Here is a 27826-nt window from a genome sequence, read left to right as displayed (position 1 = left end):
TGGCTGTGGTGCACGACAAGGACGAGACACTTTGGCACAAGACAAAGGGAGACACAGACTATAAAACACATGAGGGTAATGGGGAACAGGTGGACACGATCAGGACTCAGGGGAGACAATCAGACCGGTGACACATGATGAAGGGCAAGTGACCTGAAACGAGAGGAGAGTTAATTTTCAAAATAAAACAGGAAGTCACGAGACAAAAAAACCCAGAACGAGACAAACCTCACCGCGGTGTGACACTTTCTCCACAGCTATTGCGCCAATTTGAAATATTATTGCTTCTATCGATTACAGAGAACACCACCGTTAAGTTGATTAATTGTCTTATGTTCAATTAAGCTCTAGACAGAAGTAAGTTAAGCTCACACGTTGCAATAAACATGAAATGTAGATTAACAACAACTTTATAATGCACAATATAAATCTGCCTGCAAAATGTATCTGCTGCTCCTGCACTGTAAAAACCAGCATTATTATTAACCTGCATTATTTCTAATGGCCAGCAGGCGGCAACTCTACTCGTTTCAAGAAGAGTTTTGATTGAATTCAAGTCTATGAGAAAATATCCTTCTTCTCACTTCATTTATCACCCAAGTGAGCATTTTCCCAATGGTTTTATGGGCTCTATCGCTTGCTTCAAGTCTTCTTAAATACAACATGATGTGATTTTGTGAAGTTTTATTCCATTTAGATTAAAATAGACAACAGCAGGGCATGTTTTAGGTTGTGCTTGTAAGTGATTGACAATTTGCTCCCATGGCAACCTGTCAACCCGGATAAAGATGTATTAATGCGTATCCACCCTGTTGTCCAAATATGATCCCTTTGGCTCCACAGAAACAATAGGGTGAGGGCCAAAAAACCAAACAAGATGATTTAAAACATCAAAATGGGTGCGACCACTTCTACAAATAATATATGGGATATTGCCCCAGACTTCTGGTAACCCTCCAAAACATGATCTAGGTTTACAGCCTAAGGATAATTAAACTTTGTTCACCACCCTAGACAGGGAAGATCTTCCCAGGCACTTTCCAGGTCTAGATCACGATGGCAGTACAAGGTAGCAAGAAGGTCAGACCTGTCTGATATGGACACCCCTCTGGCGTGTTCTTGGTCTGCCCTGGGGTCTTGCACAGTTGGATATTGCCCAACATCAAAGTGTTTTCATGGGGGAGGCATCCAGTTGAGACGGTGTCTGTACTCTGAACTCCTTTCAGATTTCACTTTGAGCTCTGCACCTTGTCTTTAAAGTTCAATGAAACGACTAGTGCAGGGCTATTTGATCTTGCATATTTACATGTTTCCTTGAAAAACAGGAAGCGAGGGAAGGACTTGTGGTGGACACTGATTGGCATTTATAGTAAATACCCTCAAGTGCAGGATGAGTAATTAACATTTTATGTTTCCCAAACCGTTAAGAATACCCACAATAGGTCTTTTGTTTGCCCAGTATCTGCAGTTAGTTGGAATTAGCTCAAGACGTGTATCATAGCAAAAGCTCAAAAATCTATTTAAATTTCATAAGAACTTTAATTGAATACAGAAATTAGTGGTTATGATCTCATCATCTAACTGTGATATATAAGTATTGACTCAAGGATGAGGCGCAGCACCCACAGATAATTATAGACTTTCTTTTGTTCACAGTCGTTGATCACATTGAGGTTTTTGTCTTAACCCAAAGCTCATGACCTTTGGAGCTTCAGACAGTCCAGTGCAGCTGTACTTATCCATCTGTTGATCTTATGTTCCACTGTAACATCACTTGTGAGATGCTTTGATACTTGATCTGGGATAAGACCAGGATCAAAAGGAGCAATTAAACTAAGGTCTTTGGTGTTTGCTGTTTGTCTGCGGAGGATTCACCGCTCACTTTTATCACCTCATTAAAAGACCAAATCTCTCTTCTTTTCACAGGTGATCCTGATTCTAACCAAGCTGTACGACTTCCATATTGGCAGCGTCACAGAGAGCACTCTTTGGAGGTGAGTACACAGGAGATATTTATTGATAAAATATTTATGTGTAGAGGTCTTTGAATCCTGCAATGCTGCTGGGAGTGCCAAAAGGTGGAATTAGCCCTGTATGATGATCCTGGGAGTGGCTTGATGCTTCTGCTTATTAATCGGGCTGGTTATGTTTTTACAGTGTGACAACTAACAGTGTATCACTTACCTGATTCATTGTGGTAAACACTGTCTCTGTTTTGCTAGCTCGTTTGTTTTCCTGTTGAGCCTTTTCCCTCCTGTCTGTAATCACTCTGTACCCTTTCCTCACCAGCTCCTCTGCTGCTGTGAACAGTGTGTTCTGGTGTCATGCACGGTCAGACAGGGCACTCAGGGCGGAGGCTGTTTGCAATGCTCTTGTTTTTGGCACATTGTCTCATGTACTCCCCTTCCTCACTCGTTCTGGGAATTGAATAAACACACATACACATGCACGCTCACTGGTGAAACAACAAGAGTGCTTGTAAAGAGTAAAAATACAATAGCAGAGGGATGGGTAAAACATCCCTGATGAGTTGAAACTGCATGTAACCCATTTTCAAATCTAAGTGTATTGTGTTATATCTGAGAGAAAAAAAAATGGCTAAAGTTGTAATTTCAACGAGCAAAATAGACTGTTGGAATCTCAAAATGACGAGCCTCTGTCTGCTTCAGTTAGAAATCAGGGACCCGATGTTTCAAAAACTGCTGAGACTTGTCACAATACATTTTCCACTATAATGATTGTAATCCACTATTATGGCCGTAAACATTATGTGCTATGCAGGAATGGAAAACTGGGTGTGGAATTTGTTTAAAATAATTTTTTCCCTAACATTATCCAACTACTACTTAATAGTCCTCAGTCCTGTTAACAGAGACTCCAGGCTGTGGTGATACACCTGAGAGTCATGTATCAGGCTTTATGATCCCATGTATGGTTTTTGTTTCACATCGGCAGTCCATACGCATGCGCTCTCTCTCTATCTCTCTTTGTCCGGGAGTGGGGGAATACAGTATGTTTAAATAATATTAAGGTATAATTCATTGCCCGGATCTTTGGATAAAATAGGACACTTGAAATAACGCTCTTTACTGCCTTTAACTTGTCAGCGTGTTAATGTGTTATAGGAAAGCACTGACATGCTGTGAGGTGCTTTACCTGTGTAGGTACCAGAAAGTAACGTCAGAAAGTGTACGGATACTGTGAGGTTGTGCCGCAGACTGTCAAAATTTAAATGAGAGAAGAAGAAGACGATCTCGAAAGAAAACAAAAGGAGTGAAGGACTGTAAGTAAAGCTACTTGTACCTTATGGAGCAGAAATATGTCTTCTTGTTCTAACTCTTAAATCAAAATTAGATCGTCTTCTTCCGCATAGCACAGAATTGTTTAAATTTTGACAGTGGAACACGTACAAGTTGTGCTCAGCTGCCAGATCGGCTCAGGGCCGTCTAATTTAATGGCAATTCTGTGCTATGCGTAAATGTCTTGCTGCAGTCTGGGTCGAATATTTATTAGAACTATTTAAATGCCAAAGAATACATCTTTTTATAGATATAGATGTTTTAATAATACAATACCAGATAGATATTTTTTATATGTTTAATATATTTATTGTGGACAGTGACCCATCTGTAACTGCTCGACCCCGAGCCGATCTGACAGCCGTGTGTTTGCGCTGCAGACTGTCACATTTTAAACCAAGGACATTTTGATTTAAGAACAATAAGGTACAAGGAGACATATTTTCAGACCTTTACTCCTTTTGTTTTCTTTCGAGATCTTCTCTCCTTTAAAAATTTGAGGCGCGACCTCACGGCATCTGTAGACTTTCCGACGTTCAGCCAATCATAATGTGTTACGTCACCTGTAACCGCAGGATCCCGAGCTGATCTGGCAGCTGAGCACATCTGATACCTACACCTGCATTCTAGTCTGATACACCATGATAAGTAATGCATAAAAAAACAAGGTAAAATCTCTTTATTGACACAAATTCCAGTCACTGACTAACAGGTAAAAGCTCATCCTTGTGACAGGATTCTCATGGTCATGGAAACAGTGTGACATTTTAGACTGTGTTCTCCAGACCTGGGAATGATTTGGAAAATACATATCCATAGTGGACAAATGATAAATGGCACTTATCCATCTTTAAAGGAGAGGTTCAGAATCGCGGCTACGGCCGAGGCCATCTACTGGAACTGATTTGGTTCCTATGAGTCATTTTGACACACACATTTGTACAAATAGGGCCCAGGTTTAAAAATACCAAACTTTTCCTTTAATTCGTGCTTTTAACCAGCCTCCCTCTACATTGTTGCAGTTCTGTATAATATAGTGAGCAATTTTAGTTTGTATGCCAGCAGCTCTATTTGCGTAAAGAGAAAGAAACAAGAGTGAAACAGCACATCGTTTGTATGTTTTTATGGGATATTTTGGAGATGACAGTCCTTTGCTCAAACTCCTTTGCACTTCTCGAGCTTGCTTACTCTGCCCAGCTTGAAGTAGTAGTTTGATAAGTGGTGCGAAAGTGACTGCTAGCCACTTTTGGCATTTAGACAGCTTCTCTGTAATTCGGACCCTGAGGCAAAAACAGAGCATGTTTTGGTTTTTGAATAAGTGCAAAGAAAACGCAGACTGAAAGTCAGAGGTAAGAACGCAGTTGATTTTACTGCAAACACTATGGATCATAAAATTGTGTAGTTTCTTAAATAATTCAATGATTGCTTCGTGATAAGCCTCCACATGCTGCATTTATAAACTGTCTGCACCGTCTGTCCTCTCAAACTTTAGCTACCTTTCCTCCCATGTTTATCCTGTTATACAACTAAAATCATCTTTAGAGAAAGGGATCCTACAGTGTGTCCTGGTACACTTTGATGATCCCTACAGTTACATAAAAGTCCCCTAGACATATCCCTGTTGAAACCACCACAGATGGCAGAGAGAGGACATGCTGTAGCCTACAGGAGAGGTGAAAACCATCATAATGCAAACTGAATGGAGCTGGATTAAACTTGTACAAGGACAAACTTGCGTTACTCTCAAAACAAAATGAATTCATCATAAGCAAAGTTCTAGTTCTCAAACTACATGTCTCACTTCATACTCCGTGATCAAGGCATCTAGAGATGGTGCCCCCTTATGTTATATTCAATGGTGCCTCTGAAGGCGCTGCTCTTTAAGAGAGCTCAAATAGTCGATGCAGCAATGAAGGAATAGAGATTCTGTTTGGAGAGGAGCCCCCTTGACAAAAGATGCACAAAGTTTGAGCTTATCTCAAGATTGATAACATAAGAATGAGGCAAGGATTGGGAGAGCCAAAGCAGCGATCAGCGTTGACATCCTGGACGTATAAAGGAAAAATGGATACTGCTTTCAAGATGGCGCCCTGTTCAGTCCTATATAATTCTATTACTGGGCACACACTGATTTCTGCCTGAACTAAGGCTAGGCTCTGATACAGCTAGACCTGACAGCAGCTGAGTCATTCAATTTGCCATTGTACTATTGCTGGTACCATCACTGTCCAGAGCTCATCCATTCAACATCCAGAGCTAAACACAGCTCAGTTCATTTCTGCAAGACGTTTGTCTGGCTTAACTGTGCTGCAGCTTCCAGCTACTTGAGGTTGACCAGTGCCCAGTGTGATGACCTGTTAACTAGGTCAACCTCCACTCAGCTAGACTTGATTACCTCAGATGGACACCAACTTACAGTGTTTATATTTAGCTGCGGAGCGCCTGCCTATCAGTCTCTGGTGACAGGCAGGTTCACTGCATGTGGCAAGTCACACGGTGGAGGAAATCTGGCCTACTACGGGGATATGACCCAGAATAAACACATTTTCAGATTTCCATCATTCATATGTTTACATTGACTTTTGCACCATGGGAAAATGCTTTTGTTTTTGTGCTAGGATAGCCAGTTGGTGTAAATCTAGCTGGCCAAGCTTGGTCATTTTTGAAGCTTTGTCTGATTAAACTGCTGCTACTAATTATTTATAATACTGACATTTTATTTACTTATCTCATTCCCCAACATCAAATATGCTGTCCATGTTTCAAGGATAAGGGAATATTGCAAGATGTCAAAGAGAGAAGGCATGATGGTCGTCGAGGACTGGGTTTAAGGCTCATTTGGTTAGCAGTTAACTAAGACTAGTTCTAGCCACGTATGCAGACAAGCGGTGGTCGGACAAGCAGACAGCTTGTCAGTGGTTTCCATCGCAGGTCGACAATCAGGCTGCATGCTCCAAAGCTACCACACAAGTCCTTTACCAGTGACATAAAATACAACAGGAATGCACAAAGTGTAGTGCAGGTCAGGGCAATGTCAGGATCTGAGAACTTTTAAAGTGTTTTGAACACCCACAAAATACAACCCAAATTAGTACCTGTATAAACTCTTACTCTGCCGATTTCAGCAAGGGCAAGCCAGAGACTTCAATGGTGTGTCTGAGTGCTACCCTCTGCTGTTGGCCTACAGCTAATTTTGGCTCAAGAGTGATGATTGGACTCACACAAACCCTGGAACTGTCATCACAGTTAAATGTGCCTGACAGTTTAACTCTGTAGGGAAGATGTAATCAGGTGAAGTAACTTATCCATGATGTGAGGACAGGGACATCACTCTGCTTGAGGATCAGCATTATTGGCAGCACTCCCAGCCCTGTCACTCACCCGTAAACCTACAGTGAGGGAAGCAGCTGTCCGTCTAAGCTCGACGTTCCAGTATGTCACTGTCTAAAGAGAAGCAATATCGTGTATATTAAAAACAGATATAAATAATCAGATTAGCCTTTTTGTTAACAGTAACTTCGGCTGCATCGGAGATAGAAATGCTAGAAGTAGAGGAGCGTGTTGGAAGGAAGTATGAAAAATCAAAAAGATAAAAGGAAAGCTATTTATTGAAGCAGCCATTTTCTTGAATCAGCTCAACTGTGGTGGTGCTGAGCAACCCGGCTGACTCATGTCAGCGCCGGTCCGTAACTCGTCTGTCTGTTGCCAGCTAATTGAGATCACAGCTCTGATAAGGATTGAAGACGAGCAGTCGTGGGGAATGTTTATCACTTCACTGGAAGACGTCCCAAATGGCAAGTCTAAAGCTGCCTTCCTGCAAAGGTCAAGGCAGTGGCAACACCTCAAAGTATCGCCCAGTCAGTCTGTCAATTTTAATGAACATCCTGACCTTAAAACAATGAAAGCTGATCAGTCTGTCCGTGCATAATTTTCAAAGGAGCCTTGATATGTGCATAGTTGAGAGGAAGGAAACAAAGGCGAGCTGTTCATTGTTGACAATAAATCAAGTCAGCAAAACAGTTCTTCAAAGTTGCTCAGCTTCTCTCATCTGGCCTCTGGAGTATTGTCCCTCTGTGGAGGAAATCTGATCGAATATGACAAGCCCTGTACTCATTTGCAGGTATTCCAACGTGGGAAAATTAATGCAAACAACAAAGTCAGGTTGTATTTCCCTCCTATCGCTCAATGAATTTGACATATCCTATGCTTGTACTTTTTGCAAAACCAGCCGATGCAGCAGTACTTTGTCTGAGCTTTACTCAGAGAACCTATAAAGTTCTTCTCCAAGAATGAATTACTGAGCCGGAACGTGTGAAGATGAGCTGTCATTCTGCACCACTACAGTACACATGAGCTAATGTTCATTATGATTTAATGTTCAAACCTCTATAATTTAGACATTCACACAATTAACTGAAGGCTTAATTATATGAAGCAGCCAATTCTCAAACTGAACTGAGAACACCTGGTGATCATTGTGAATGCTTTCTGCTCTCCTCACTGGAGACAGAAAGGGACACAGCTGTGATGAACACTATGTGACTTTCACTGTCCGGCTCTATCTTCTATTTCATTCAAAAGGTGACCATAATTTACAACAGAGCATCATGCTGTATTGAAGAAGACTTGAAACTAGAGACCATACACTGAGGAATATTCAGAAAACTATCTCCTGAGGTAATGATCATGTAAGAAGTTGGGACATTTTTCTGGCAGAGTTAACACCCTATCTGAATTCTTTTTGCAACCAGAGGAAAAGTGGCCATCAGAAAGATGTGTTGAAAAATAGGGTCAATGCTGAAGTGCAAAAAAATGCAGTTCCTCGAGTTGAGGCTTCAGAAGCCAAGACATTACGGGAGATGTTAAAATGAGCGTTTTTGTTTGTTTACAGCCTGGTGCAAAAAACGGTTTTGTTATAAATAGCTAATTTTACTATTCAAGAAAGCTGTTATTGTGTATAACTCAGCTGTTTTTGATTTGATTTGATTTATTTAGCACATATTTTTTTTTTTTTTTTACAAAGGAGACATGCAGGGGGAAACCCAGAGAACCCTCAAGGGGCTCCCTAGTGGGTTCCCTATGAAACTATCAAACATACATTCTCTTAACTTTGATCAAAAACAATTATCAAATTGAGAATTGAGAAAAAGAGAAAAAAAACTATAATAAAAATGTAAATAAAAAGGGACAGTATTATTAATATATCAAGCCTTAAATAATAGGGGCCAGGTGTGACCAGAGTGACAGGTGGATACTGCAGGCTGTCTACACAGACACACGGTCACTGAACGTAACCTCAGTTGTGTTGTTGGAGCCTTTGGAGATTTTTTCATGCACAAATGGGACATAATCTGGCTTATGTTGTGATTTATGGAACTATCTGGCCGTGTAAGAAGTCTGAGCTCCAGCTTTTCAGTGAGTTAAACTCTAGTATTATTGTATTGATATATTTGGTAGGTATGCTGCGCTAGCCGTACCTAGCTTGTTTGCCTGGTCAGTGTTTATCAAACATTTATTTAATCATCAGCGGGTATATAGGAGTCAGGAGTTGTTGGCTATTCCCCAGAGAGATAACCGCGGACCGTAGTGACTAGAAGAAGCTATTTTAAGTTTCCCATGTCGTTCACCTGCTGCTCGCTCACCCGTTGAGTAAGTGTTGAGTCCGCTACTTATTTGGTCTGATAAATACCCAACTGCAGTCACCACCACAAAAAGAACGTCACTGATGAATCAGCCACGGGTGTAGAGGCTACTGTTAGCTTTGATAACTTGGCGTTTGCCAACCCCTCGCTCCTCTCCAGCAACACCATCTCTTCCAAATATGGTAAACCAACATGGCCAATTCCTGAACACGAGGCTTTATTTATGGAAGTTATGTCCACCAGGAGAAAAACAAGAAAGGCCACGAAACACTCATGATGCCACAACTGTGTTGAAGAAATGTAGCAATACATTACCTATTTGACTGTTCAGTGTGTGCTCAGTTTGAACCAGCAACAGATGAAACTTGATTTGAATCCAAACTTACACTGAAGCCAACCTCACCTGTTGTCTCTCCGCACACATACATGGGATACAGTCATGTTATAATACTGCTGTCACAGACATTCCTAATGCTAATGGACTGTATGTAAACAAAGAGTCCTTTCAGGGGTTTGTGACGCCTTCAAAGGTTTGTTCAGTGTTTTCCTGCTGCTCCTTTCCAATGATTGCGTCGTGATGTGTGATGAACGCAGAAGTTGTGAAACCCTGTGGCCACTATGCCAAAATTGCTTCACAGCCCAGTTGAGCCTCTGGGGGTTTGATTGGCAGATCTGACAGACTGCCGCTGAACCAACAGCAGCATCGTTTCTAAACATTTGCTTACAGTCCATTAAGGAGTTGGTGTTAATCTTTGCCTCCAGTCCACCACCGTCACTGGCCTGAAGTACGTTGCCGCTCATGTCATTACTGTTGATATGACAAAACAGGCAGCTATATATACTATAAGCAGTGAGAAAGGCACATCATATAAGCAGTCTTTGTCAGATTTGGCAGGACACCGTCCAATCATGTTACGTTTTATTGAACTTTAAATGGTTTTAGGCTGTTCGGGTAACTTTTTTTCATAATTTTGGTCACTTCCACGAAATTGAGCTGTATTTAAATGAATCAGCTTCTCATCTCTCCAATTACTGTCATTGAGATTGGTGAGGCACTAAGGTCAGCAGCCTCCAACCAAATTTGGGTTTATTGAAATGAGGTAAATGTGTTTGAGGCTTTAAACAGGCGACTAAGTGTCATTTAAATCTGGCAACACCTCATGCTAGAGAATTGCCTCGTGTGTTTTGCCTTGTGAAAGATGTTACAGGACACTTAAAAATGAATTAGCATTGGATTTTAAAAGCTTTAATCTTATTCAGGTTGTGTGGATTTAACAATGTAACTTTGGAGTAAGGCTTTCCATGTTTTACCTGCAGGGCATGCAGTGGAATCAGGTGTCAGTTTAATTATTATGATGCTATCGCCGTGGTGTGAGAAAGGTGAATCAATATCTGTGAGAACGAGCATCTCTCTCCTTTTGAAGTTCTAAATGATGACACCGCCACATCACCACAAACACGCACCAGCTTTCTGACGATTCATTCTTTCCTTCGGGGAACATCGCTGAAGTCTTAGTTTGTCTAAGTTTCACACCAAATGATCGGGCGTTTGAGTCTAATTATTTTGATTTAATTGCTCTTCCTCTCGCCTTCAGCAAATGAACGCTGATCTGATAATAAAAAAAAGAGCATTCTCTTCACTCTTTTTTTGTCCCCTATTAAAATGCTGATTAGAGTTGTAATGATGAATTAATCATTATGATGGTAACTTTCTGAAAATGACAGGGCTTATGAAGTGTTTGGAAACAGTAACCCGCTTACTGGTGGCAGATTATGGAGTAGCTTCAGCTCTGGAAAATGGATATCAATAAGTTAAAGGGGAGCTCCAACAATTTGAATGTCATTTTACGCGTCATGGGGAGTGATACTTAGACTAGGGCAATGGTTGTATAATGTCATCTGTGCCTCTGGATAAGCTTTTTCAAGCAAAGATTACAACCACTAAAAATTTCATCTGGTATTATTTTTATCTCTATGACCAAAAAAGGGGAATGTGGGCATTTATCAGGCAGGGAGGAGTCTGGAAAAATGCACTCTTGGCTGCATAATGGGATGGTGTTTCTGGAAGCTGACCCATATAGGGACTTAGGGCGGGCTCACACCAGCCTTGTTTAGTCCAATTGAACCGAACCCTGGAGTGTTTGTCCCCTCGGTGCGGTTCGTTTGGGTGGTGTGAACAGCGGAATAAAAGTCAAACAACCGGACCATGGTCCGCTAGAAAAGACGGGTCTTGGTCCCTTTCCAAACAAACCACGCTCCTCTGGTGAGAACGTAAACTGACTTAAAGTAGGACCAAATACAGGAAACAAACCATAAAACTGTGCATTGTATGTTAACGGGTGCTGACATTTGCAGAGACACGCAGTGAGATGAGTAGAGGACAGACGTTGGGGAGCAATGAGGAAATAGAAATATCGGTTGACCAAACAATTTCACACATGCTTGTTGAAACGCACAAGAACACGAAGGTGTTCAAACTGTTCACTGAAAAACTAAAGGAGAGTGGAACTGATCGATCTCTGGAACAATGTCGATTAAAAGTACTGGAACTTTTTGATCAACGAACAGACTTTAGGTGTGAATGCTCCCTTAGAAATCGGCCTGTTATAAGACTTTGTGGAAGCAAAGAACTACATACATAATTGCAGCTAAAAAAGTATTCATTCATTTAGTCCTGCACTTCTGTAACACTGTGTGATTCTTGAAGTTTTTCTTTTTTTTGTTTTTCCTTTGATGCCTTCATTGAGTGAGAGGACAGTGAATAGCGTCACTGGGGAAGAGAGTGGGGGATGATGCACGGCAAAGGGCCAAGGGTGGGAGTTGAACCTGGGGCCACCGCATTGAGGACTATAACCCCTGTACATGGGTCGTGTGATTAAACCGCTGAGCTAAATTGGTGCCCTTAATTTATATTCAATACGTTTTTCTTCTTTGTCAAAACTTGGCCGCTACATTTCTCAAAATATAACTTGACTTTGAGCTCAGTTTGTTGACATATTGACCGCTTATGTTGCAGCAGCTAATATATTTTCAAGTCACTAACAAAGATTAGTATTGAGCTTACCAGACTGGCAAACTCGTTTATACTCCACATCCCCAGATTTCAGTCATTTTCAATCTAATAGTCATCAGATCCAACTGATGCTGATTCAAGTGATTTGTTTTGATCCATGCTTCTATCACAGCTTTGTATCAAATCTGCAATACCAAAGTAAATGTTGCACATCAATAACTACGTTCTTCATCAAAGACCAAACAAAATTCTGTTGTCCACTGCCATTAAATCACAGTACAGAAGTGATGCTATTCAGGAGCCGACATCAGACCCATTGCTCTTCTCCCGGGAAAAATACCTGTGTGATGTGATTGTGTTCATTGGCATTCTAAGGAATTTTGTATTGACTCAGACAAAGACTGTTTCTACAAACATTAATAAAGCTTCCATGCGACTGCCATAGAAATAACCATCCTTCAATTCTTGGCAACTGCAGTAAAGGAATGATCAAAGTCATGAAAGAGCTTCTGTTTTTATGTTCATAGCATTTTATTATTTCTGCCAGAATACAAAACCACCAGACATAACATATCATTTCATTTTTAGTCAGGTAGTTAATGTCTGTTACAAACATATTTTTATTGTATTCATACATTTATTTTTATTATGATAAAAGATATGTTCTTATTTTTATGTTTGTTTTTAAAACCTGGTTCTGTAAGTGCTGTATACATTGATGTAAATTATGAGAACATTATTTTTTATAAGGCAGCTAACCCCGTTTTATAACTACAATACACAGGAAGCTGGAAGAGGTCCCTTTAGAATGTATTTTTGCTGCAGACCAAGGATGAGACAAACTTAGGAGTAAAAAACAAACATGTCAACTCCCACCTCCTCTCTTTTAAAGGGGAACTTCTTTTTGGAGGGGATTCCCTTCCCTAAAAACAGGAGTCCATTAAAGAGAGAGAGAGAGAGAGACTCGGGGAGAGAAAGCGGAGATAGCTCTGCGTTATCACTCCCCGGCTGCAGACTCCAGCTCTCCCCGCTGAGCCAGGATGGGGTCACCTGGGGGTGAGGAGTGACATCCTCTCAAATTGCATCATTTTGCTGAGCATGCTCACAGGCTATGTGATATTTCACAGGTCAGTGCCTATAATAAGGGCCTGGCTCTCTCTAAGAGACCCACCTGATGTCTGTGACCTTTTGCAATTGGGCTTGGTATTTCCTTCTAAAACCTCACCGGCCTGGACTCGCCCAAACTTTTCAAGAGCTCTCCAGTAAAAGAGCTCTGGAAATGGCAAGTATGATGCAGCTGCTGTAGGCCCCGTTTAAATGGAAGAGAAACAGCGGATGGTATGATTGTTAATTACAGCTCTATCTGCATGTGCCAACTGCAACTCCAGCCAATATCATATTTTATATCAACAATGGATCACTTTTGGTTCAGTCTCATTAACTCAACAACTATGAAGCAGCTGTTTTCATTTAAAGAGCTGCAATACACAAACCGCAAACTATCTGCACCAAACAGCAGACAGACAAACTTACTGATGTACTGGTGAACATCACATGGTAGAAAAGTATTTAATGATGCAAAAAAAAGAGTTGTATATTATGTCACCAAGTCACCAAACAGACAGTTCAATGACTGATTGAATGCAGTTTTAAGTTAGGGTTAAAGAGAAATGCCAAACAGGATGCGTGCTCTCCCACCAACCTGACATCCACACTTCAACTTTCTTTCTTAAAATACTCCCACATTCCTACATTCACAGGTAACATTGGAATTATGCACTTGGCACTATAGAATCATACAACATCATATAACTGCAGGAGCTGGCTGATACAATGGGAACGACAACAAAAGAAGCAGTTTGAACTTCACTTATGTACATGCCAAGTTGTTTTGACATTCACATAAACGGCTGGTGCCGGTCAGCGGTTTTCATGTTAGCACAATACAAGCAGTTTCAAAGATCACAAGTGCCCAACAGAAGCCGGCCAAAGATTTGTCAAACAGGATTATTCATGAAGCTGTCAAACTGCAGTAAACACAAATTATAGAGTAGCAGTCTGTATGAAAGGTGCCCTGTGTTAACTTCTGTTCTTTTCTGGCATTACATACAAACACTGACTTGACTTGACAAAGCCAACACAGTAACAAGCGTGGCTGTGTGCATCATAAATTTACCACCGATTTACAGACACAGTGGAAAAAACATTTATTAAATTCATGCTGCTTTAAAACACATTTCACGGGAATTACAGCAACCTTTTTGTTCAACCCTCCGCGCTTTACCTCCGAGTTGAAGCATAAATCACCCTTGCTGTTATTAAAAAGGTCATTCATATTGATCCTTTCTCCCAATATTTAAATTATTACCTTTTTAATTACACACTCCTGGACTCTTTCCTCTTTTCCTGCAGCTTGTACTCATTTGCCTGCTGTCATAACAGCAAGTAGTTAATTTCATCATGAGGCTTAAATCCGGAGGCAATGTGGAATATATACCGCGGCTATTCAAGGGCATCTCTCTCTTTGAGGCAGCTCTGGTTTGTTTGTGTGTTGTGGTAATTATTTTAAAGGGATAGTTCGTTTTGTTTGAAGTGGGGTTCTATGGGATACTTACAAATAGTAAGTGTACTACATACAGTGGATGCAGGTCAGCACGGCCCGGTGTTGAGAAACCGTCCGGAGTGCCGGCACAGAAGCTAGGCTACATGCTGCTGCAGATAGGGTCAATCCACTTATAAGAACACTTATAAGAACACTTAAAAGAACACTTATAAGAACACTTATAAGAACACTTATAAGCTGGATCATTCGGCGTTGGTTTTGCATCCCTTTAAAGTGTCATCAGCCATCCGGATGTTACAGTGATTCTTCTTTTCTTTACATTTAGGAATATTGAATCGATTATTTGCTGTTTAAAAGTTACAAGACATCTGTTTTTCTATGTACATAATACATTTGTCTGTAATGGATTCACAAGCATGCAGGCTTGTAAATGCCCCAAACATATGACGAATTGTCCCATGTTTGACCACAGCAGTGAGTAGCCTGCAGGCTTTGACTCCACTGCTTATCTGAAATGACATAAATATTCCCATGGAGGACAACATTGTGACACGAGTGGCCTGCAGCGTGGAGCTGGACCGCGGTGGCTGGTGACGTGGCTGGTTGCGTGGGTGCTTTAGCTAGGTGCATGTTCTGCTTGCAATTGGCCACGGGCTCATAGATATATGTTGATATTACGAACGTGTAGCATGGCATTAGGATAGGCCTGATCCAGGCCTGACCTGGTCCTTTGACCCCAGCAGAAGGATAGCTAGACCACTGGCTCTGCTCTGGATCAAAGTGGACTCTAAAGGAATCAGAGGAAGAGTTTACAACCCTCTCGCCCATTGCTTTCAAAATTCCACACATGTAAACCTTGTGATGATTGACGTTGTTTAAATATTTGCATTTAGAATAGTATGTTGAGGATAAGTAACCAAGGACTGTGGACAACAGGGATGAGTCACACCTCAGATCCCTGGGGATTGAAAGAGTTTGTGGGTCACTTATCTGCTTTCCCCCCTCTCCCTCACACAGAGAGGAGAAGGGAGGGGTGAAAGAGAGCTAACCCAGGACAGAGAGAATGTTGATTCATCACTGTGACTCTTATTTGGTTTAATAGTCTGTAAACACACACACACACACACATATATATATACATGTGTGTATATGCACATATCCACACATATATATTCACATATAAATGTGTGTTCACCATGTGTTCATTGTTGAGTTAACTATTACTTTCATGAACTGTTTATTTAATCTCATTCTGTGTATCATAACCCAGCGATGTTTGGAGTCTACACGCAGCTGAGAGTCCAGAGGTATCGAATATGGGGGGGGTTATATAGATGAGATTAACTACTTTAAGTTTAGGAAGAAATAGTTTCTTTGATAAGAAAGTTTTGGACATAAGGAGTGGTTGCACCAGACACCACCCTCAAAAGAAGATACCCTTTAAATAAGAGACGACACCCCAAGACCTTGCCCTCTTGCTTATTCCTCTTTTCCACCCTTCGTTTCCCTGCATCCTCTTCGCCCCGGCAGCCGACGAGTTGCACCGCCACACCCTCCTCTCCGGACTTCCTTTCCTTATCTTTTAAGTTTAAAAGGGAAGGCACAGAGCCTGTGTGCGCCTTGCCGCGCTGAAGACCTTGTGAGTAGACATTGCTCCAAGTAAACTTCAAGCTGTTCTAGCCCTGTGTTCCCAGAACAGAAGACAACAGCTCTCTTTTTTTTGCTAGTTAATATAGTTAGTTAATAAATTCTTAATTTATAAAGAATACTTGTTTTGTATGTGTGAAGTACTCAGCCTCTGTACACCGCGAAACGAACTCAATTCTGTAGCAATCTTCTGATTATGAGATGGAATTTAAATAATTTGGTAACTTATTCTAAGTTTTCCCTGTTCTATCAAAATAGGGTGGTGCCCCGATAAATACCTAGGTTATTTTAGTAATAATAATATTTTAATTAAAGTTCAACTTTAATTTCCAATAGTCAAAATAGAGTGCAGGCATTCTACGAGTAATTCATTATTAAATGATTAATCGACCGATGTACCCTACGAACGAGTTGCTGCCATCACTGAGAGAGGCTGCGAGGACAACTGAACACCGTATGAATGTGTGCAGCACGTTGACAAAGTTAGAAAAGGTGGGAGAAAGTTTATTATTCATATCCCCCCTCTACTTACTTACCTCTGTAAAACTTCACTTTCACATGTCTGAGTTATAAGTTCCACATGATTGGCTCTGGAGCGGCTTATCAGAGAGAAGAAAGGTACCAGATAAATGCACTGCAGAGTCGTGAAGGATTGCTCCCCCTCACCTTCTATAAAACACTTTCCCCCCTTCTCTTTGGAAGTGAAAACAAAACGTGTATTTACCCTGTGCTGCAGCAACAGGATGCTCGCCGCCAAATGAGCAGACGATCAAACAAAAGACTCACAGAGCGTGCTCAGACTTCTTACACTCCTGCCTGGCTTTTATCTTTCGTACTTTACCAAGTCTCCACCAGAGAAACAGCTGGTGCTCTGCTAAACGCTCGCATATGAGAGTTGTTCATCCCCAGCAAGAGACTTCTGCTCAGACAGAAAAGGAGGGAATGATTTAAAATTGAAATTAAAATTTGGATTCTGCAAACACCGTGCATGATGTGCATAGCTCCACAGGAATTATAGCAGATATAAATCAAGTTTGTTTGCAACCCTGCCTCATCCATTACGACACAGCTGAGAAGAGGATCCAGGGCGGTCCCTGCAGTCAGTGAAACACATTAAAATAGAAACATTTTTCATTGTCTGTTTGTCTCAGTGCTTATGTTTGTTTCTAAATTGCAAGCGATGTCTGTTTATTTGCAGACGTAGTCAGCATATTACAGGCAGATCTAAATGCCAAGGGGTCGAGGAGTTTGAGGCCATCATGTGTGAAAGGTGGACAAGGAGATGGGGCAGGGGAAAAGCTTCAGGTCGGAGTATATTCACACTTCATGCCATATCACTGATGAATTTGCTTCAAATTAATTCTAATGTAATTATTTTCCTGCAGTTTGAGGCACCAAAAGAGACAAGATGTGAGCAAATGTCACAAGCAAGTAAACAAAATGCATCACTAAATAATGCTGTTAGTTGAATGATTAAAATGGCGTGGCTTTAAATGTCTCCTTTAGCCTGTTTTTTCCTGTTTTCATGGTCTTGGCACTTATCATTCGTCTATTCCCTGTTCCACTTAACTTTTCCACTTTTCCAAGTTATATTTCAGTTTGCAACATGTGGAGCAACCGAAAGGACTATGTGGCTACCCAGCCTACCTCAACACTGTAAAACCCTCTGAGACTGAGGATTTTCAAAAAACTGCAGCACATTTAAAATTGTAATCTCAAAGATCTCAGTTTCATTGGCGGCACCTTATGGCGATAAATGGTAATTGAGGGAGAACACTTCCCAGATATCCAAACAGTGCTGCATGTGTAACGACCACGGTTGGCTCCGGTTGTAACTCTTGACTCTTCCTTTTCAGTTTGCCTTCATCTGAGCGTCTAATTTGTTTCTTTTTCTTTGAGTTTTCACTTATTTTCAAGGTTGTATCTGTAGTCATCCATCTTGTCTTTGTTTTTTCAGCCATAGTAGATTACTGTTTACTCGCAACACTTGCAGAGACCGGAAAAGCAGCCGCTTAGCTCCGCCTACCCTCTCTGGCAGACCAACCACTGCTGGCTGATGGAAAACGCGTCTAATTGGGCGCCGCTTGTAATTTGTGCCGTGAATGTCACACCAGACACCCAGTCTGTAATACTGCAAATGCAAAGGCTTTCATCAGTGGGCCATAGGCTCAATCACCATTGTGTTACCTCATTTGGCGATAGATAGTGACTTAACAGACATTTATTTAAATGAAAATCTTCCAGATTATTACTTTAAGGACCATATTGTCGAGCACAAACTGCAGATGAAAGTTAAATCATTTTATTTTGGTTTTCCATGTTAGAGTTAAAAAATGCTCTAGTTTATTGCGAGCAGCTGGAGCTAAACTGAAAAGCATCAAAGTAATTGATGTACATTTCCAGTTTTCTAAGATAAAGAAAAGACTAGACGTGTTTTTTATCTACTTGCTTTGACAAGTGTCTCCAGAGCTCCCCTACTTCGAGTCCCCTTTCAAGCACTTGGACTTCCTCTTCGTCGTGACCCGGACATGTCAGTTATCATCACTAACAACACTCCAGAGACCTTGTTTGAGCACAAACTGGAACCTACCGGCCGCTATGGTGCGCTGCCACTCTCCAGCTTTACTCTCTACAATAATCTAGCCATCAAATTGCTGTTTTCTCAGACCTTCTCACCGTATGAATAATGAATGGAAGTCATTTCTGGTTGTTCTTTGCCCGCCAGCTTTGTAGGGTTGAAAGATACACTGGGGGCTTTTTTTGCTCTTGAGTCTGCACTCTGACTAAGATTTAAATCACACACTGTACCATGACATCTGTGATCGACTGCGGGGGAAACTCAGAGTGGGGAAGGTGACGATGTCATGAGACAATATGGCTCAGGTCTGCAGCCGACGACCTCTGTGAAAACAAGGTGGATATCAAAAACAGATGTTTCTTTTGTAACACCAGAAATGTCCTTCTAGACCTCATAAAACATCATCATGTCTGGGAGAATTTTAAAGTTTGATACTTTATTTAAAGATTTATTCTTGAAAAAGCATACTTGAGCGTGGCGAGCCGAGGAAGGGGATGAAGCAAAGACACTTGCGTAGCAGCTGTCAAGGTTGAATGGAGAACACGGGCTGTGAGAGGGGGAAACACGACAAATGTTGTCACTAAGAGCGATCTTTGAATGTCAGCACTTCTGTCCCACTCCGCTTGTTCCTGTAAGGTATTTTCTCAGCGCTGCATTCGTCAGGCGCCGTGCAATGATGCGGCCAGGGTTATTTTTGGTGAGGTCTGATGTCAGCACAGGAATTTCACATTTTAATAAATGTTTATATCCTGTTCTGGCTTGCTTGTATCACACTCCTCCTGCACACGTTTGCTATGTGAAATCCTCAGTTTTACACTGCAGGATCCTCTCTCATTTTCTCTTTGTATATGGAGCAGCATGGATTGCAGCACGATCTGCGGGCACATTTCCTCTTTCTGTTTGTTTCACACATGGGTTGGTTTTCTATTTTCCTTTCTCTATCTCCCACTAACACAGACACATACATTAACACACACACACGCGCGCACAGGCGGATATGCGCATAAACACATTTCTTAATCTATTGAAAGAAAGGCAGACTTTGCCGTACAGTGCTCAGTCTTTTGAGGTTCCATTATTTTTTTCATGCTTCACCGTCCTCTGCTCCCACGTGTGTTGCGCAGACAACACTGCACTGTCCCGCATAAACACCTGCTAATACATTATCTCCCAATCTTAATGTGTCGATTCTCCAAAGTCATTTTCAATTATGCTTCAGTGGATTCTGCATTAAGGGAGAGATTGTGCAGCAGTTGCCTTAGGTTAAATCATGGACAGATACAAGCAGATGTGTGTGTGCGCGCGTGCCACCTTTGAGCAGGATTGTGTGTGTACGCTTCCGTCTGTGTGTAAGTTTTCACAAGAGTGCGGCTCAGGGTGAGTGTATATTCCACAGATAAACTCCTTGACAGCTTGCACATTATGACTCTCCTTGCTGAGATATGCTCTGCTGATGGTAGCAGTGATTATTAAACCTGCTGGATGTTTTCCTGCCTCGGCTCAAGACATGCAGCAAGACAATCTTCATGGTTTTTTTTTCCTCTTTTAGATCTCATGTAATGTCACCGTCTGTTTTCAGTGTCGTCAAAGTTTCAATATATTTTCTCTCCTGACTCAAAGAATAATTTCTGCTCATAGAAGTGGAAATCTGTGTATTTGCAGTCGGTGACATGGAGCAGAACGTGCAGGTTTTGGAAAGTGAAATTAGGCTATTGGAGCTTCTTTCTTAAACTTAACATCTGCAGTGTTTATATTTTTGTACCAATAAATATTCTCTCTTTCTTTGGAAAAATAATCATGAAGATATGGAAGCCTGTTTCATGTGGAGGTGTTTTCAGAATACAAATAATCTGTCCATAAATGCACTTGTCTTTCTTTTCATAATGTTAGTTTAGATGCAGAGAAACTCTCGGGTTTTCTCCTGGGCCTTGAATCAGTGCATCTGATGCATAAAAGGGACTGGAATACAGATTGAAAGTTTTAATTGGGTTTTCTCTGTAAAATTAGTTTCATATGATGCTGCTTTTTTGACCTTGAAATATATACCTTGTTAAAATAAAAAACAGCACAATACCATGCTAACACTTACTACCCATTAAAACATCTATTTAAAGCTCCTTCATGAAGGATGGGACCTTGTTGCGCCTCCTAGTGACAGAATCCATAAGGCAGGCAGACAAACTCACACCTGGATTCCACAGGATCCGTGTTAGACGGCGCAAGCCCTCACCCACAGGAAGCGTGTCTGATGCGCAGCGCAGCGGCCCAAGCAGCTGGATTCGCGAAATCGCGCAATAATGTTAAACAGAGCAACACACGAACAACAGTTCAGTTTGCCTCTGAGGTTGATTATCTGCTCATTTGGAGATAATTCCGTGATTTTTGTGCTTCTACCATGGCTGAGTACACTGCTTGATTAAAAATGTTCTTTTTTCAAGATTTCAGTGTGTTGTTGTTATGAAAATGGAAATAAACGGGAGTCTGTACCGGTCTGTACATGCTGTTTTATTTTGAAATGACCGGATGCTGTATGCTGTTTTCGTGTGTGACTTCCTGTTTGGAACGATCTGCTCTGCTCAGCTTGACGCGTACTTGAAGCGGCCTCCATCAAAAATAGTAATATCTTTAGCGGTGCAGAGCGGAGAGACACTTCTGGGAAGCGCTGGGGACGGACTGCTGCGCGTGCTGTGGAATCACGATCATTGACTTGAATGGGCGAGATCGACTCCGGAGGTCGAGGCACACAAGGAACACACCGGAGACGGATCCTGTGGAATTTGAGGGTTACAGATGCACTATATTTAACTGGGGTTAGTTGTTTTGTTCTACAAACAGAAGTAATATTCCTGAAATATTCTATAATTACATGTAAGTTATGCACATAGGGGCTTTAAATGGCAAGTTCCAGACAAGTCTCCAGAGCTCATTATCAGTAGATGTCACTGCACTGAAAATGCTGCTATTTTGGGAGTGTGTGATGCTGTATGTTTGATCCTTGTTGCAGTATATATAATATTATTATACTCTGATATTATTCTATTTTAATATTTGCATTATGTTATAGTCTGTTGTAGGAAAATATATAGATATATAGTGTTTGGGGAATTAATCAATCTACTGGAACAATCATATTATTTCTCTTTCCTTTTAGAAACCAGACTATGTGAAAACAGGGCTGAATTTTAAAATGCCAGAATTCCCCCTTTAACATGCCTCTAAAAACATATTAAAGTTCTCTAGTATGTTGTCATGTGTGTACAGATAACACTGAACAACACAGATGTGACTGACTTTGTTTCCCCGTCTAGCACGAAACAATTGGAGAGGGAAGCTGCTCTGAAAGGAACCATTATTCCAAAGTCAGCTGCACTTGCCGTAACAGTAAACTATGACAACAGAGTTTCTGCCTGAATGTTGTCTCGAGTGCCGGCTTAGTGTTTGGGATTAGAGCACTTAATAATCCATTGGTGGAATGAAGCAGTACACAGGCTGCAAGTAACAGACTAATTGCCCCGGGCAACTCATCCATCCCTTCATTTTCTCTGCCCACTTGCTCTTGCTCAGCCTCACATGGAGGCTGAAACCTTTCTCTTTGTGCCTTAGACAGAATGGCAGGGAAACACCATGGACAGGTCACCAGTCGCTGCAGGGCCTCACACAGACAAACACATTACAATGCCCACTATGGGCAGTTCTGACTCACTGAGCATTGATCTGCAGCTTGTCTAGTTGTCTAGACATTTACTGTGGGTATAAACTGGGCCTTTAGACATGTAGGTAACCTAAAACTGTTGTCGATAATATTTAAATAACTGTATTTCAATGCAAAACAGGTACTAATTACATGTTGAAATGCAGAAGACTGAAAAGGTAAAGTAAGGTCAAACACGAGGTCTCCTAGCAAGGGGTTTAGCCAGCATGTGAGACAAGAACCACCTAAATGCTCCTTTAGAAGAGATTCTTGGAAGATTGTATCATTCTTCCAGTGCAGTATGAAGTGTGATTGTATAGAGATTGCGTTTGATAGCATATCTCATCAAATCTTTCAGGGAACGTGTTTGGTGGGGAATGAAGGTGTTTTTTTTCCTTATTCCTTTTTTCACTCAGTAGGGCACCTAATCCATGGAGATTCTGCTGCGCTGAAATGTTGCAGAGCTTTCATCACAAATTTGTGTCACTGCTCTGTGGCATTCATCATCCCTGTCCCGACTAATTTTTTACCTTTTGCTGGGAGGGAAAACGCTGTTAGCTCCTCAGCGGAGGGCTGTGCTTCAGCTGCATAGGTTTGTTTGCACCATGACCGAGGCCAAGATGCTACATTACAGTGAGGCATTGGACTATATAGTTAATTGTCTTCCCTTCCACTCTTTATGATGTAGAATGTATTTGCTGCAAGAACAGTAAAATCATAATTTAATAAATTGAAACCCAAGAAAAGACATTACTAATATTAACATATGATTTTACGCAGTGTTTAATAATGTTTAATTTAACTGAACTAATGATTTTGAGTGAAGACTAATGTAAGCTTGTTTTTGTTGCTGCATCTAATTAAGGTTCTTTGTTTCTGAAACTAATTGTCATTAGTTTTACCGTGTGTAAAAACTAAAGCGGTTTAAGACAACAAGTCAACTAGCCTGGGCTAACAGTGTATAGTCTGACGACAATATAGCCTCTGGGCACAACGGTGAACCTGAAGGGCGTGCCTAGTTTAGTCAGAGGTTAGCAATAAATGACTTCCTTTTCCGCGTGCTGCATTGTTTACAGAAAAAGACCCCAATTTTCTTGTGATGGACTTTAATTAACAGGTCTTACCTTGGCTGAAATTTCCACATCATGATGCAGATTAGTGAAAAGTCAGAATGAAGCTTTGTCAGGTCTGTCCTAAAGAGGAGAAGAAAACAGCTCTTAAAATGCTGGTTTGTTGAACGGAGGTCGGATCGATCATTTCTGATGCATTTGAGGAAGTCTGGAAATCTGAACGCTGAGCGGCTTTCTTGTCAAGCATTAAGGGAATTTATCTGAAGTTGAAATTTAGATCTTGAACAGATTGTTAGCTGTTAGCATGCCGATGTCTGTTTATAGAGATAAATAAGAAGCTAAATCATCGTCAGATAGCTGCTGACGGGAGCCAGGATGTCATTAATAGCCCGTTACGTTCCGCCTGCTTTTGCTCTCCACACAGACTGTTTTTCCTGCATACGCCGCAGCCTGCTGATACGTGATTGGTCAATATTACTTGGACTACAGGCGTACGACCAATGGAAACCAAAACACTTGCTGTCCCGGAAATCCATGTCCCTGCCTACAGATTCTACATAATGTAAATATAGATTACAGAAATACAAAAGAGACAAGCTAAGAAAGATCATGAAGATTTGATAAGAGATGAATGAATCTGGGTTTTTTACCCAACAGGAACCAGATCCAAAATGGGACACGATTAAATCCATCCTGTCTTGTAAAGAACATCTGACATTTATGAAGGAGACGACTTCCCCCGTGTTGAACCACAATCTTTCCTAATCTGTGTGTTTTAAGTTTCCCTAACAACTGTTAAGCTGTAATTTATTTGCTCTAACCACAGCATTTCCAAAACCTTAAGCATAAGTCCAGATATTGCAGAAAGAACAAGAACACTTGCACAAGACGAAGAAAAAGTTATATGTAACCAAAACTTTCTTTGTCTACAAACTGTAGCCCAGCTTTCACCTAGTTCATATTCGTCATTTGACCTGCAAATGAGCAAATCAGTGCTTACTGAGGAGGTTCAAATTTAGCTGAGTTGCATGTCTTTGCAGTGGGAGGACAGCAGAGCAGCCGGGAAAAAACCCACACAAATTCACAGAAAAACACCCAAACTGCACACAGAAAGGACCAGAATTGTAACAGAATCTTTTTCTTTGAGCTCAGTAAATATCAACAAATTAATTCAAAGCAAGGTTCTGTAAAGAGAGAGTTTAAAATGTTCAGCTAGCCCTTTGCTGGGTAAAGAAAGGTTAATAAGAAGGCTTTCAACTGGCCAGATCCCGGTCTCTAATACTTTGTCATCAAGCTCTCAGGCGTTTTTGTTCCAGCGACAGCTCTGTTTAGTTCCTTTCCTGTTCAACCAAAGTTCCCTGGATTCCTTCAAAAGAGCAGGCCTGTGTCGAGGACCTGTGGCTGGAGCAGAATTGGCTTTGTCATCCCCCCAGAGTGTGTTCCTGGAACAGAAGACTGCAACAATTCAGACAATTGCAGTGGAAATGTCTGCAACGCATTCAGGCGTCTCTACCTCTGACCCCTCAGCACTGCATAGAACTCTCCGGTTCACCAGTGCAGAGAGTGTTTTTCAAGCGCATCACTCAGCGAGTGTTCAGAGTCTTCAGGCTTGATTTTGCCGCAGGGTTTTCGCTAAGAAACCTTTCCTCTCTCGCTTTCTGAGCCTCCCGTGACTCCGCGTGACAGACAATTGAGCTGTTGCTGCTTCGGTTCGACTTCCACAGCCACCTGATGATGCCTTCATCTTTGGACCGCTGATGAATATTGATTTGGTGTTTTCTGTTGTCATTGTGTCTCTTTGCTGTTTCATATGCACTAGCATGCATTCAAAACCGTTTCTGTTCAGCAGCAAACAAGCCAATGTCAGCTTTACAGTGAGGAGAGTGGGAGATCAGTAACCTTTTGTTTTTCTTGGAGCAATATTGCAACAGAGTTCTTTTCTCTGTAATTCCTGCATGCTTCGGGGTGATTTGTGTTGTTTGTGCAAGCTTGAGAAACTAAGATGATTTGCTTAGAGTTTGCATCCTTCAGTCTTTGAAGTGAATAGCTCTGTTTCTCTCTCCTTCTCTCTCTCATTCCCAAGAGCATGGTCAACAGTGTTGTACACCAACGCTGAGTTGTTCTGCTTTACTGGCAGCCATCTGGCAAAGCCTCACAAACATTCCCTAATGCAATTTCGGTGTGCCTTTTTCCCAATCATTTGATGTTCACACACTGAAATGCACTGCTCTGTATCTCTCTTTCTGGCTCTTGAATTAATGGAGGGCTTCACAAATGAAACAAATGGAAACCTCCACTTTGTGCCTGTGTAGATACAGCAGATGCCATTTAGACATTTTGGAATTTGTTTCATTTTGAGTCCTATTTTTTGCTTTCGCAAATCTATTTTTTCAACAACTATAAAGACAGTTTGCAGAGAAGAGGGTGATTGGGGAAAGCTTTATTATGTTCTGCAATTGATTATGCTCTTTAAATACAACCCTTCCAAGAACATTCTGTAATATTGCCAGTGTGCTAAGTCTGTTTCATGGTCAAAGACTTACTGAGGGAATCTTTCACTCCAGAGAGTCTAATGCAACTTCCTGATTCAAATCTGCCTTAATCTCTTTCACTGATAGTCACAAAAAGTATTTCCAGCTTTTATCTTTCCCACAAGCCAAAAACAGCCAATGATTCCACAGTAAGGATCACAAACTGCCCGTCTGAACAGAAAGGGAAACAGGTCGCCTTTTGCTAAAAGTAGTCTGCTGTTTTGCCTCAAATAGACGACTCAAGGCAGCCACAAATCTTTAGATTCTTCACTTTGTTCTTTTTTTTCTCTGTGCCACTTTGCCTCTTCGTTTTTTTGCACATGATGACCAGACAAAAGAGGCCAACAATTGTCCAATGGACTTAGCTGGTGGGAAAGTTGTGACTGTAAAAAGATATTAACACAGTCATTGCATGATAGTTTTGAGCGGTTTGTTTCTCTGCAAAGTGAACATTAAGATGTATTTGTTTCTGCTGCTCCGTTCGTTTTTACGCATCAAGTCTATTTCTCCCCGCTGCTGTGCGTCAGTGAAGCATAGGAAGCCATTGACTTCTGTGTAAATGCATGTCCACAACTAAGGAATCCATGTTAAACAATGTGATCTCTTCATTTTGGCCAACTTCGATTTCAGTTTCCTATTGAAATTATTGATTGACAGATTAATCTGAAAGAGCAATGAATCTGTACATTTCCTCAACATCTGGGTAAACCAATCCTATTAATTCAATGACTTCTACATCCTACATAAATACAGAATGTTTGCACAATTAAGAAATAAGTCTATTCATAGTTTTATACTGAGAAACATTGTTGTTATTGTGCCAAGCATCCTGATAAAATGACTTGACACCTTTGTGTGTATACAAAGACACCCCTATTTGTGGCCAGGAATCACAACTACCATTGGCTAACTTTGAGACTCATCTCTTCTGTGGTCACAGCCGGTGTGGATCTGGAAAAATAGATGCTGCTGTGACGCTTACGTGTTGCTTGTGTGACACTACAGTGTTGGTGTAGATTCCCAGTCACACTCATTTTCAACCCTTCATTCTGAATTCTTGTTTGTTCCCTGCCTGTGTGATTGTCTGCCCCGCCCTGATTGGTTTCACCTGTACCTGATTAGCTTCACCCTGCAGTGTATCAGCCTGTGTGTTTCTGCCTCCCTGTGCCAAAGGGTCCTTGTACCTTGTGCAAAGTTTTCTTTCTCTGAGTTTAACCCACAAGATTGTTGGACCATTGCTTTGCTCTTCTGGACCTTGCATGATTTTATTGTCTGATATTCTACCTGCCCATTGGATTGGCATGTATTGGACCGTTCCTTGGTTTGAGCCCTTGCCTTCATCATGTACTATAAGCCTTGTGCATTAAAAACTACTTATATTGCCATGACGGTCTGCATTTGGGTCCTCCTGTGTAAGTAAGTACGTCATTAAGTACGTTACTTTCACACAGCTTTGAGGCACTTACTTAAATCTTATATTTTAATTTGATTACTTTTTACTTTTACTCCACGACAAATTCAGAGCTAAATTTATCTGACAGCATTGTTACTTCTCTGATTAGAACTTCTCATTTCTTATGTAGGACTTTTAATGGATTAGCTTTAATTTGCTGTATTGATACTTTTCATTCACTACTACTAGGTACCTAAATACTTCCACTGGTGTCACATTAATTTTGAGGTGTTAAATGCTAACCAGGCGGCAGTGTAAACATTAATTTAATCATTTTGGTGATTTAAATGAGCCAAAAGGTCTTTTAGCTGATGCACAAACCTGTTGCAGGACAAGTCC

General features: G+C 41.1%; 1 protein-coding gene across 1 annotated transcript in view; it reads left to right on the top strand.

Annotated features, from left to right (window-relative positions):
* sorcs3a (sortilin related VPS10 domain containing receptor 3a) overlaps positions 1-27826 on the top strand; it is a 249982-nt gene that overhangs the window by 93261 nt on the left and 128895 nt on the right. Inside the window, exon 2 of the mRNA XM_069676841.1 lies at positions 1927-1994. Within this exon, the coding sequence (XP_069532942.1) occupies positions 1927-1994 (68 nt within the window). The remainder of the gene's footprint in view (positions 1-1926; positions 1995-27826) is intronic.

This window comes from Semicossyphus pulcher, unplaced genomic scaffold, assembly GCF_022749685.1.
Source record: "Semicossyphus pulcher isolate SPU_LCO1_2020_fin unplaced genomic scaffold, fSemPul1.0.p SCAF_27, whole genome shotgun sequence".
In the NCBI taxonomy this organism is placed as follows: domain Eukaryota; kingdom Metazoa; phylum Chordata; class Actinopteri; order Labriformes; family Labridae; genus Semicossyphus; species Semicossyphus pulcher.
Note: the sequence above shows the minus strand (reverse complement) of the source record. Positions and strands in the feature narration are given on the sequence as shown.